This window comes from Pipistrellus kuhlii, unplaced genomic scaffold, assembly GCF_014108245.1.
Source record: "Pipistrellus kuhlii isolate mPipKuh1 unplaced genomic scaffold, mPipKuh1.p scaffold_m20_p_5, whole genome shotgun sequence".
In the NCBI taxonomy this organism is placed as follows: domain Eukaryota; kingdom Metazoa; phylum Chordata; class Mammalia; order Chiroptera; family Vespertilionidae; genus Pipistrellus; species Pipistrellus kuhlii.
Genome location: NW_023425551.1, coordinates 12,083,318 through 12,096,333, shown reverse-complemented (window position 1 = coordinate 12,096,333; position 13,016 = coordinate 12,083,318). Strand labels below are relative to the sequence as shown.

The following is a 13,016-nucleotide window of genomic DNA, read 5'->3' as shown; positions in this document are numbered from 1 at the left end:
TGTATTACCCTATGTCCGGTATACTACATGTTATTTAGAGTTCTTGTATTTGCACTTTTCTGAGAACCATGGTTAAGAATAAAAGGCAGAGGAAACTGATCACTTCCTGTCTCTCAATAATGTCTTACTCACCTATGCTTAATTGATTTACAAGCTCAGATAAAAACTAATTTCAAGAAAGCTGTGAAAGAGCAAAAGAAAAGCCCTGGCTTAATTAGTTAGTGAAGGAAGGCCTTGCTTGAAATTCATATCAACTTCACATTCTGCAAAGCAACTCATCCACATAAAAATTATAGTCAAAAAGGACTTCATTTAATTAGTGATATGTAGACTTTTGCATAGAAAAAGGTTACAAAGTAATGCAAAAAAGGACTAGGTACAGTAATTTTAAAACAAATATTTAAAAGTATAATTTTGCATAATGTTTAACATTCTTCTTTATTGCTTTCTCCACACAGCAGAGAAATGAAGTGCATAATAATACATGCTGTGTCTTTATCTTTCAAACATAAAATCTCATGTGCTCAATTTCAATGTAGTAAGAGATTATTTTGTCATTAAACAAAATAAAAAACAAAACAAAACGAAACCAAAACACCATTACGTAGCACTAGTCTAGGCATGGACAAACTAATTTATGTACATCCCATTGCATACATTCATCTTGATTTGGGGTCAAACGCAATCTTGAGCTTGACAAAGAGCGTTTAAAAATCGTGGCTTTCTGTTCCAAATGCTACCTATCTAGCTCCCTGTCTCATCCCCTCCAGAAATGCTACTTCTCCCAACAGGATGGCAAGGACAGAACACGTCATCGGGACAAAATGACGAGGATACATGTGAGAAAATGGTCCAAATGAAACTGAATAAATTAGGCTACACTTTTACAAACTTGGGAGTTTTCAAGTTGGCATGAATCAGCTTAGCCTCCGGCGGGCACACAGTAGGTAACTGCTCCTGGGTGTACTCTGTAGACGCATGGTTTCTATAAGAAGCACCATATTCTGAGCCATGAAAGAAACAGGTGCCTGGGGGTTTGCAGACAAGGCAGGACGCTTGCTAATCTGGGCACTGAGGGAGTAATTGCCGATACCAGTGTATTGCTGCGCGTCACCACTTGGCAAGTCTGTACAAAGAAAGCAAACTGAGATAAAACTAGGTCTTTCAACCCGAAACTTATTTTCAGCAATCCTTTTGGCCAACAAAAACCTGCTGGTGCCAAGAGGATACTCTTCTCTGGCATTTGTATCTCTGCAGCCTAACGCAAGCCTGCGGTCCCTTTCCCTGCTTAACCTCACGTCTACACTCGTCACTCATGTGCAATGTCCCATGCTCAGAACAAAACGTCACTAGCTCAGGCACTTGTGAAACACGGCTATTTCTCCCTCCCCCTCTCCCCCTTTTCCCATCTAGTTTCAAGAGAATTCAGACAGGGCCTCTTCCTTCTCCAATGTAGAGATACCGATGCAAGGCTGAATGGCACGGTCTTTTTTTTTCTTCTTTCTTTCTTTCTGGGACAATTCTACATGGAAGCAGGTGTGCAGTTCTCCAAAGCTGCTGACGTCAGGGACCAAGCAACAACCACAGGGTGGGGGGGGGGGGGGGGAAGAAAACAAATGGGTAATACCACATTTCCACGTGTGAGGGGTGTGTGCCTCATATAGCTTTATTCTTCCTGGCTGGATCTGCAGACACCTATCCGTCTGTCTGGCTGCCTTCAGGGTGCAGATGCTGCCATGCAGCCCTTTCCGTTATCAGCGCGACAAGTTCAAGGGCACCCTAAAAGGCGCCCACCTCTGTCCCCCAGGGCCGGTAAGGTTTACTGTTTGTGCCGCCGCCGGTCTGCTGGGGGCTGGCGGCGGCGGACACGGCCAGGGGCGGGCTGATGGCGGCGGCGGCGGCCACGGCGGCGGCCGCGGCGTTGGGGGGCAGCATGGGGAAGGCGCCCGCGAAGGTCAGCGGGAAGCTGTGCGCCGCGGCGGTGGCGGCGGCGGCGGCCGCGTGGACGGTGGCGGACAGCGACAGCAGCGAGGTGGACAGCGGCGGCACGCAGGGCGCCACGCTGCCCGCCGCGGGCATCCGCAGCGCCGAGTCGGCGTGGGCGAAGGTGGCGGTGAGGAGCGCGGAGCCGTGCGCGGGGGGCGCGTCCGGGGCGGCCAGGCGGCAGGGCGCGGGCTCGGCGGGCTGCAGCAGCGCGGCGGGCAGCGGGTGGAAGGCGGCCGCCCAGTGGTGCGGGTGCAGCGGGTGCGGGTGCGGGTGCGGGTGGTGCGCCAGGGAGGAGGTCATGGCCGCGGCTTCGCGCTGCGAGGCGCACGTGCTCAGGTGCGAGACCAGCCGCGCCCGCAGCGGGTCCGCCGAGTCCAGGCCCTCCACGGAGCTCAGGTACCGGGCCACCTCTGTCAGGCACTCGCGGAAGCCGATGCTCATGAAGTCCATGGCCAGCGCGTGGGCATCGAAGTAGCCTAGGAGGAGGTTTGAGCAAAAGTGGGGGCCAGGAGAGAGAGAGAGAGAGAGAGAGAGAGAGAGAGAGAGAGAGAGAGAGAGAGAGAGAGAGAGAGAGAGAGGAGAAAGAGATCCAGTTACTAAGGAGGCCTACCAACCAGGTTCCACTCTGTCTTTGAGAAGATTGAAGCAGAACCACAATCCTTTCTGACAACATTGCCAGCTAGTTATAGCTGCTATTTGTGCAGAAGTCAAGAGAGTGTTAGAAAGTACGCTCTGCAGTTCACAGGCATTGTGACAACCCTGGCATTGCTAGGTGCTACAGCTGTTCTCGCAATGAAACTTCACAGTGTGTGTGTGTGGGGGGGGGGGGGGGGGGGACGAGATTAAGAACGTGCATGTTTCGCCGAAACCGGTTTGACTCAGTGGATAGAGCCTCTGCCTGTGGACTGAGAGGTCCCGGGTTCGATTCTGGTCAAGGGCATGTACCTTGGTTGAGGGCACATCCCCAGTGGTGGGGGTGCAGGAGGCAGCTGATCAATGTTTCTCTCTCATCACTGTTTCTAACTCTCTATCCATCTCCCTTCCTCTCTGTAAAATATCAATAAAATATATTAAAAAAAAAAAAAAGAACATGCATGTTTCACATACTTCCAGGGGGAAAAAGTGGTGTTTTTCCTTCTGTACTGTGGACCAGTGAAATTCCCTAGTCGAATTTCTTCACGGTGATACAGAGTTCCAGGCTCCGTCTCTGTCACATGAGCAATAAAGGGTTTTTCTGAAACATCTACACTCTCTGGGCAGCGGCTTGGGGACTTTCGAATAAAGGACTTTTCTTGCCCCATCACTTACTGTATCTTAAATTTAAAAAAAAAATGATTCTTGACTCTCAGTGGCTATTTTTAAATCAATAAAATGAAAACATGTTGTCATTACTTGGTATGAAAAAAATCCAATAAAAACAAAATGTTTCATTTATCATCTACTCATTATTAGACTATCTTATTCTGTATCTCAAGCTCTTTGGCAAATAGTAGTCATAATATTCAAAAGTCCTAAAGCTAGAATTCTAACTGAAATTTGGAAGTCCCCCCCAAAAAAACACACATCTGGAACAAAAAAATACCCTATTGGAACAGTAACAACAGCACAAAGCTGATATAAGACTGCATCATGGAAAGGGGAAGATGAGGACTTAGGCAGAGTTAGCAACAAAGACCCTGGGATTAGAAGGAAAAGCTCTCCCTCAAGGAGCCGCCTCCATGAAACAGATTCCACGGGAGCATCCTCAGGTTCTCTGTGGGCCTTTGCAGACTCCGTCTCCCATGTGAGAAGAGGCAGGAGGTGATCATCAGTGTAGACCGAGTTCAGAAATCCAGAGGGATTTAGAAATGTAGGTTACTCTACTAAATCCTGTCTAAAAAGTGTGGCAAGATCAAGGTAGACTGTAAAAAAAAAAAAAATGAACCACCAGAATGTAACCCTCTGAGCTTCCAAGAATTTTCATGAACAGGCATGAAATAATTTGAAATTTGTGGCTTGCCAGCTACAGGTTGCTGTATATCATTGAGTTCTCTGTTGCATCTTAAGGAATAGAAATTATGCTAACTTCTATCCGTCAGGGAAATGATGATGAACAGCTGTCTCCTATGAATGAATCTTGGGCCAAAAATTACAGCACAGCACAGTACATAGCTCTGTACAACATCACCTGTGCCACCACTGCTCTACAGCTTTAAGTGGGCAGACTCACACCCTTGTGAAGTGGACACCAGCACTGTTCTCACTTTGCAGATGAGGAAAATGGGGCTCAGAGACTCAGAGAGGGTTAGTAATTTACCAAGCATCACAGAGCAACTACCTGACAGTGCCAGGATTTGAAAACGGGCAACCCAACTACAGAGTCCATGCTTTAAGACCATGGTTGGCAAACTGCGGCTCGCGAGCCACATGTGGCTCTTTGGCCCCTTGAGTGTGGCTCTTCCACAAAATACTAGGGCCGGGGCGAGTCTATTTTGAAGAAGTGGCATTAGAAGAAGTTTAAGTTTTAAAAATTTGGCTCTCAAAAGAAATTTTAATCGTTGTACTGCTGATACTTGGCTCTATTGACTAATGAGTTTGCCGGCCACTGCTCTACGACATCAGCACACTATGAGGCCCTGATAGCAGTTGTGGGCCTTGGGTGATATAAGCCCACACGGCCAGCCCCCCTTCTTCAAGGTCCACGTACTCTTCAGCGTGGTGACCTGTTTAAGGACCTGGCAGTCAGGCCACTTGTATGTGCTTGCTTGGAAATGTGTGTTCCTGCTCTATTCTGGTTTGAATTTTAGGACTGTTCAGGTAGCCAAGAATAGCAACCAAGACTCAACTTAATTTTGATAGTAAGGCATAAGAACAATATTATTCTTTACAAGTACGTAGCTCAGGCCAAATATTTGGAATGTTGATAAGAATTCTCAGTCTTGTGGTTAACGATGCCCAGGGAGGCAGAGCAAACAAACAACTTCTCTTGCACCACCACTAACGCCATTGGTGCAGATGGGAACGTGGGGCTGGGGGGGGCCTTAGCGCTCAGAGCACTAGTGTAGGCCTCACAGTGCAACAGAGCACTTTTCTGTGTTCGGTCACAGGGGAGGCAGTGGCCAACCTGGGCTGGATCCTCAGCTCTTAAGATTTCATCCATTCTCTTCTCCATTATGTAAGCCTGTTTGCATCCTATACTTAGGGTTACATTTTAATGAACAGGAATTTAAAAATTCATTCAGAATGGTTCCTTGAGAAGGTGAAACCAAGGGTAAGTCACACCATATGGGCTTCTTTGTACAATGATCGGCCTCCCTGACACACAAACATAGAAACAAAGCCATGAGATTAGAGGCAATCTTTCCCTTCCCCCAAACTTCCGTTAGATCACAGCTAGAACTCTGTGTAATGCAGCTGTCCCAAAGGAAGTGGCTCTAGAATTGCTCTCGTGTTGTTTTCAGATTTTGGTTGGTCTTGGATTTAGAGGTGATGGCCAGGACTGTGTCCCATGGGTCCTCATCAGTATGGCCATAGTGGAGTTAAATACCGAACTACTTCCGTACCAACTGGTAAACAGTGACTTGTCTCCAATGCCCTTTTCCTGCCTTCATCTAGGGCAAACTATGACACTACATAGTACAAGGCTGATGAAAAGCACCGAGAAGCTTCTAGAGTAGAGGTGCAGCAGCACTTAGCCCCTTGTGGTGTCTTGTATTTATCCAGTTGTCAAATATATTAAACTAGTGACCAGATGCACACATTTGTACACATTAAAAAGAAATTAATTAGAAGGTGGCCAGCAGGGCGGGACCTGGGCGAGATGTGCCAGATACAACCTGGAGCCAACCCATACGGTTCTTCCCTGGCATCTTCAGAGTGTGTGGGTCTCTCGGCAGGTGGGATCCCATAGCCTGGCCTGTGGGGATCAGGTCAAAACCAGCTCTCTGACATCCCCTGAGGTTTCCCCAAGTGTGAGAGGGCACTCTGCATAGTTGCTGTCCTACAGAGTGTGGAATGCAAAAGCAAGTGTGCAGCAAATCAGATTCAGGGCCCGACAGTACCCCAGCAACAACAGAGCCCACAGCCGAAGTTGGAACTGCGTGGCCCTATGAGGAATCGGGCTCCCTCCTCTCTGGTTTCGGAGTGCATCATCTGAGAACCCTTGCTGCCAAGTCACTGCAGCTCAGCAGCTCCTGCATTGAGCATATGCCCCCTGGTGGTCAGTATGCATCATAGCAACCATTCTGTTGGTTTATATACATTTATAGATAACATCCTTGGCTAAGATGAATACCAAAGGTTTGTTTGAAGGGTGAAAAAGATACAAAAGGGTGAAATCCAGTCTAAGCGAGAATAGGGATGATGAAATCTGAATGAACATTACAGCTTTCCATCTCAAGTGTACTTTTAGCATGAAATAAGGGCCTGTCCCTGACCCACTAAACAATTCTTCCCCAAATCACTATGGAACACAGAGGACATCTCTCTAGGGAACCTGCTCCTGTTTGCTCTGGTTAGGAACGACTCTCCCATTAACGGTTTCCAGTACAGATTCACTACCTGCACTTCAGATGCTCTGTCTGGTCTGAATCCAAAACCAAGCAAAATCTGAAAACAATGAGAGTAATTCTAGAGTCACTTCCTTTGGAACAGCCGCATTACACTGAGTTCCAGCTCTGATTTAAGGGGGGCTTTGGGGAAAGAGAAAGAAGAAAAAGAGAAAAGATTGCCTTTAACCTCCTGTTTATGTTTGTGTGTTTGTTTTGTCTTTCTGTGCAGATTCCAGCATGTGCTTCTGAAGTCCCAAACAAATCTCTGACCAGGCTGCTGTGAATGAAGCTTTACTCCCACAGTATTATGAAAGCAAACACAAGCCCAGGGTCAAGTGTTTCTTTTGTTCCAGAAGTTCTTTCCCACGAGTTCAATCCTGCCATTAGCATTGATTTCCACAGCTTTAATCTGCGACCTCCTATCTCAGCTTGTTAAAGAGCCATTCGACTATGACTTCCTTACAATCTTGGGGAGGGGAAGGGAGGGGGGGGGGAGAGGTGGAAAAAAGAGGTGGAAGGGGGTGGGGAAAACGAAGTCACCTACTTACCTTTACCCCCTGTTGCCTGAAGCATCTTCAAATGATCCACTGTCATTTGTAATATTTCAGCTTTTTCTAACTTTGCAGATCCCTGCATAAACAAGTAATAAAGTCTTATAAGTTCTATGGAAACAAAATTTGGGATATTTTATACTGGATTTTCAATTTTCCTTCTCACTAGGAAATTCTATGTTTAATTTTTTTTTTTCACAGAAAAATCTGAATCCCTTCCAAACTTTAAATGAAAACTCTAATTACTATGTCACACCCAATGACAGATAGTTGCCATTTCAACCTTTAAAGGTTAAAAGATATAATATTTTTATCATAAGAGTAACTATACTCCCCAATATTACTCTACCAAAATTACAATTGCGAAAATCTTAAACTTTGCATCCAATCAGTTCCTTATCAATATATACTTGATATTTTTACTTTGCTTGTTAATAAAAGTATATTTTATTTCATTATCTAATTATATAAAACATTCAGTAGTCCTATATAATACTCAAATCTAGATCAGTTGAATACAACTCTGGAGGATAAGAAAATAGAATCTCAAATTACTGTTGAACCCTGACATGGTGACTTTGAATAATTATTTGGTCTTGGTATTTTTCATTATACCAAATATTATTGGTATTAAAGAAGACATATGGTAGGATAATTTGCAATATTTACTCTCTGAAAGTGCCTGCCACATTTTAGAAGATTTACAGTTTCCAAATATTCAACATTCTTGGTTATATAATGGACATATCTCTTTTAATGATCTTCTAACATTTTAAAATAAAATATCTTTACTTTCTAGCTAGAAAAATAAGATAAAATAAAAATAAAAAATTCTAATAAGTCTTTAATTCATACTAGACCACGGGTAAGCAGAACCAAAAATAAAAAAGGGAAGACTCTTAATATGTTTTCCAGTCTTTACCAGCAGGTGTCACTGTGAATTCCAAGATCATAAATAAGCAAGCTTAATTTACTACTTATCCAGTAAACATCAGCAACGTGTAAGGATATTTAAACCCTTTAAAATAGTTCTTAATAAAATTGTCTTTGAAATGTATTTTTATGTCCCCACTTTTTAAAATAAGGCAACTTCTGGAAACCAAATGAAAAAAAGTGCCACCTCAAACTGTCTCAGATTGCCGTGGGTGGCTTCTAATTTCCTGGAAGAGCTAAATAATTAAATCAATATGTCTTTTTCAGAAAAGGAAATAGAAGTTTATTTCAGGTTCCTATGCATTACTTGTGAAAATTAGCAGCTCAATGCCAGTTATTCAAACTGCTTGAATAAATACCCTTCTAATCATATTGTGACAGGGCCAGCTCACTAGGGTTGGTAGCCAAGCTCAGCAAATGGGAAAGTCTGTGTTTATGGTAACTAGTTGCCAAACAACTGAAGTTTTCTTTTAAGACTTGTCTTAAGTTGATATTTAAGAAAAGAAAGAAAAAGAACAACAAAAACCACACCAAACTGATGGCTCCTCATAGCAGGATATTTCAGTACTCAAAGTAAAAATCTCTCTAAATAATATTTTCATTTTCAGCCTACTGCTACTAATCAAAACTATAGTTTTCACATTACATTTGCCTAATCAAAGGCAGTTTCAGCACATAGAATGGGTGCCTGTGTTTCTCTTAAAACTGTATAATCAATAGCATATTACATCTTGTACTTCTGTCAGTGCTCAATGTTTCCATGAAGATATACAGTAGTTTCAGTGAACGTGACTAATAACAAAATTGTAGTTTCTGGATAATTGCTGAGGGCTTTGTAATGTTTGTCTGGTTCATGAAATAAACAACAAAATAAAGTAAACAAACAACTGCTGTCTTATACTCTATTTGAATTAAATTGACAGTATTTTCAACAAGGTTATGATGGCCGCATTCTTTGAAAGATGCTCTTAGAAATCTGTGCCATTCGCCATGGTGGCAGGAGGAGAAACTTTTCTTAAACGACAAAGAAAGATTTACATATTTGGCTTCCTACTCTGTTAAGTGTGAAAATTCTTTTTTTTTGTAAAGGAATACTTGAATTCTGAAAAGGGCATATGGCTAGTTCGATTTTTACCAAACTTCCAAAAAGATGCTCCAAATTGAGCATTATTCTGTTAACCCAGGGATTAAAAATGAAACCGTGTGAGTTGGTAAATAAATTACATTAGTATAAATTATTTAGATAAATAGAGCTGGAGATATTACTTCCTGAGCTTTGGTAATTTTTAAATTAAAAAGCTTATTTTTCTTAAACTGTTTGAAACAAAATGAAATTTCACACATGATATCCTTCTTCTTCTTCTTCTTCTTTTTCTTTTTTTTTTTTTAAAGAATACCACATACATCTTGGTTTTAAACAAAACCACCACTGGTCCTCATAGAAAGAACAGAGAAAGCATGAACACTGTTACCCTTAAGGGGAAAATAAGCTCAAGAATGGAAATGTTTTTCAACTTCACGATGGATTATGTTTTTAATAGTTTTGCCACAACAAAGCATTTTATTGAAATCACTGCTCTGTGCCAGATCAGGGCACATACACCATTATTTTAATAAGCTTTAACGGGAACCCACATTCCCAGATGAGGGAATCGGGTTTTTTGAGCTTTCTGGTTGGGGTGGTCAGGGGTGAGGATAGCTTACTTGTTTTTCAAAAGCAGTTGGCACCAGCCGCCTCAACTCGGATAAGCTGTTATTTATCCGATCTCGACGCCTTTTCTCTATTATCTATCCCAAAGAAAGCAAAACAAACGTTTATGAATACACAAATGATAAAATTACTCAGAATGAAAAAACACACAACTGTTACACATTAGGCTGCATAACATGAAATAAAAAGGGGGGAAAAAATCACATACCCCTCTCCTTTTCTTTCTCGCCATAATCTGAGACGTTGTTGTTGGAGAATTCGATCTAATCACAGAGCTAGAACTTTGCCTAGGAAATAGGAAGAGTATGTCAGGTGCTCTATTAACATAACAATAGTTTCTTCTGAGTGCTTGATGCCACCCATTAAATATTGAGAGTGATTTCGCAGTTGAGGTCTGTGTTGCTTTATTCTTAATTCTTGCTTTTACTCTTTACATACTTTGCTTTCAGCCTATATCTCTTTTCAAGTAGGAATGAATGGTGGCTTAAAAAAAGAGAAGTTTTAATGTGTAATGTAGATGCCAAATCCATTGGCAAAAACATCCCTACACTTTTATTAAGTTTCCTAGTAAAATAATGATGGGCGGTCAGGGTGAGAAATTAAATATTAGTACTTCCTAGTGCCGCTCGTAAATGTTTCTTAAAACTCAACTTATCTCTAGCATCCTCCTCCTCTTTCTGGTCAGACCGACTGAACAAAACAAAGCTATTTTAAAATAAAGGCCATGTTTAGCACCATTACCAAACAGATATACGATCGTCACATGTCACACTGTTGTCTCTAGATGCAATCTTTAAAATAAACACAAGTTATCTTACTATTTCAATTAGCCATATCTTACAACGGGAAAAAAATGACAAATTTAATGTTTTGTATACTAATCTTCCAAAAGAATGCTCCAAAGTAAAAATGCCTCTGATAGGAACATTGAAATCAGATCCACTACCAGGTAAAGGTTTTACTTTGAAAGTGAAACTTGTACCTTTGCGCCCTCAACCTAAGCCTAAACCTCTAGGAGCAGCAACTCGTCTTGAGTTTCCCAATGAAAAGGTATTTTATACTGAGAATTCAATCAAATCATTATTTTGCCACTTAGCACTTTCACCATCCTTTCTAGTTTGTATCTATTACTCTTCATAACTCATGGGTTCTATAATTCTTCATATTCTCAGATTTTTCCAGCATTCCTGCTATTTGTCCTTCCATCTTGGAAATGTTGCACGGATCAGGTTGTTATTACTTCATCTTCTCACGTCTGGATCTTATTTCTGAATGAACTGTCTTCCTCCTTCCCACCCATTCTCAACTGGCTTCGCCTTTCACAGGACATCTTCTGTTTTTCTGTTCTTTTTAAAGATGACCAACACTTTAATCATTGGAAGATACTTTGTAAGCAACGTTTGGTGTAAATATCTTTGCTCCTGCTGATAATCAGGCTTTGGTTTGTATGTATTAGAAGAACAGCATTGAAAGGGGGGGGGGGGGGGGAGACACAAAACAACAGTATTGAAAGTTTTCCAAAAGATAGGAAGAATTTTGCTCTCTGAGTGACAGTTGCAGATAAATAATGAAGGTGCTTCTGGGGGTTGCCAATTAGAAGCAATTATCATTTGAGCCGCCTGGCACTAAAATGTCTCGGTAATCTCCCCCTGTCACTGGAAAGTGGAGGTCTGGCTTCACTTTTCAAGTAGGAATGAATGGTGATCACGGCCCCGATCTTTTCCAGACCTAAGAACCAGTAATCAAAAGAAATAAATGCCCGAATCGATGCTTCTTATATCTGTACCTCACTCCTCTACTGTCAGCCAAGACACACATGGCCAACCTGGAGAGCGCAACCCACTTAGCCGGGACATTGCAAGTCGCTTTAATTTCACCGTAAAGCAACTTATCTTTTTTAGTCTCTTTAAAAACATCCTTTTTTTCCCCTTCTTTGCTCTTGGCCCATTTCGGCAGGGTCAGTGTCGGGGGACCTGTTGGCCCGCCGGCCTCGTGCTGACAGCCGGGCAGCATCCCCGGGCGCGTCCCGGTCCGCTGCGCTCCCCCACTGGGGTGCAAACCGACACCCCTCGCCCCACTCCACGCACGTCCCTGAGTTTCTCCTGCAAAACTTTCCCCTCTTCGTTAGGACGACGCGGAAAAGGAGCCTCGAGATCGCCCAGGAGCCGTCCTACACAAAGCTCCCCCCGCCCCGACGCCCCGGGCTCCGGGCAGCGCCCGCCGCGCGCGTGCTCACCCGGAGTAATTGTTCTCGCTGCCCACGTCGATGGTCTCGTCCAGGTCGCTCTCCGAGGTGGTCTCCTCGCAAGGGCGCTTCATCGCGGCGGAGACGGCGCGGGGCGCAGCCCGGCCGGGCACACGGGTGCGAAGCGCGCGCGGCCCAGCGACCTCCCCGCCGGCCTCCTCCTCCTCCTCCTCCTCCTCCTCGCCCCCCTCCCCGGGCCCGGCAGGCGCGGCTCCCGCTGCGGCGGCGCTGGCGGCTCCTCCGGGCTGTTTCCCACGCCGCAGCCCGGCTCCGCGGCAAGACCGGCGCCGGGCACGCCCCCCCGGCGGGCGGGGCCGGGGCGCACGCCTCCCTCCCGCGGGGCCCCCGGCTCCCCGGCGGGCCCCGCCCCCTCGGGCTCGGCGCGGCCCGCGATTGGCTGGGGCGGGGGGGGTGGGGCCGCCCGCGCCCGCGCCCGCCTCCCGGCCGGGGCCGAAGCGTGGGAACCGGCTTCACACCTGGGGCGGCGGCGCTGCGCGCGGGAGGGCCGGGCTGCCGATCGCTCGCTGGGGACGCGCGCGGACACGGGCGCGGGCGCCGCGAGGGCCGGCCGGTGCGGGGCGGGCTCGTGGGCCGCGGGCTTTGGCCTTCCTTCCCCCGCAACCCACCCCCGCCGTCCGCCGGGGCAGCTTCAGCCTCGGTTTGGGTGGAAAGCACAACCCCAGCGCGTGGCCCGGGGTGAGCGCGCGGGTGTGTCGTGGGGAGGCGCCTGCCGCGGCTTCTCCCCGCCGTTCCACTCGGCAGTCCCTGGGCAGGACCCAAACTGCTTACCGGCTGACCCTGGCGGTCACATTTGCCCTCTGGGGTTTTTTTATTTTATTTTATTTTATTTTATTTTATTTTATTTTATTTTATTTTATTTTATTTTTTAAACCTTAAATCAAAGTTATTTTTCTCCCCGGCAACTCCCGAGGCTGCTTCTGCGGCCTCTGGGCTGCGGACAGATAAGGACGTGAGTTTCCCCGACCGGGTACCGAACCCCTGACGGTCGGGATGGTCTGAGGTTGCCCTCCCCCCCCTCCCCCACCCACGATTTTCGATTT

General features: G+C 45.3%; 1 protein-coding gene across 1 annotated transcript; it reads right to left on the bottom strand.

Moving 5' to 3' along the window:
* Positions 1-1,622: 1,622 nt before the first annotated feature.
* Positions 1,623-12,269, bottom strand: HEY2 (hes related family bHLH transcription factor with YRPW motif 2). The gene is made up of 5 exons (XM_036415026.2): positions 11,947-12,269; positions 9,919-9,997; positions 9,704-9,787; positions 7,064-7,145; positions 1,623-2,462 (listed from the first exon to the last, which is right to left on the bottom strand). The coding sequence occupies exons 1-5, from the start codon at positions 12,027-12,029 to the stop codon at positions 1,780-1,782; spliced, it is 1,011 nt and encodes a 336-aa protein (XP_036270919.1). The 5' UTR covers positions 12,030-12,269; the 3' UTR covers positions 1,623-1,779.
* Positions 12,270-13,016: the final 747 nt, after the last annotated feature.

Excerpts from the sequence above, each read along its gene's own strand:
- HEY2 (XM_036415026.2), bottom strand. The coding sequence starts at position 12,029 with ATGAAGCGCCCTTGCGAGGAGACCACCTCGGAGAGCGACCTGGACGAG. Across the intron at positions 9,998-11,946 it reads AGCGAGAACAATTACTCCGG|GCAAAGTTCTAGCTCTGTGA; the intron begins GTGAGCACGCGC and ends CCTATTTCCTAG. Across the intron at positions 7,146-9,703 it reads CAACTGCTTTTGAAAAACAA|GGATCTGCAAAGTTAGAAAA; the intron begins GTAAGCTATCCT and ends TTGTTTATGCAG.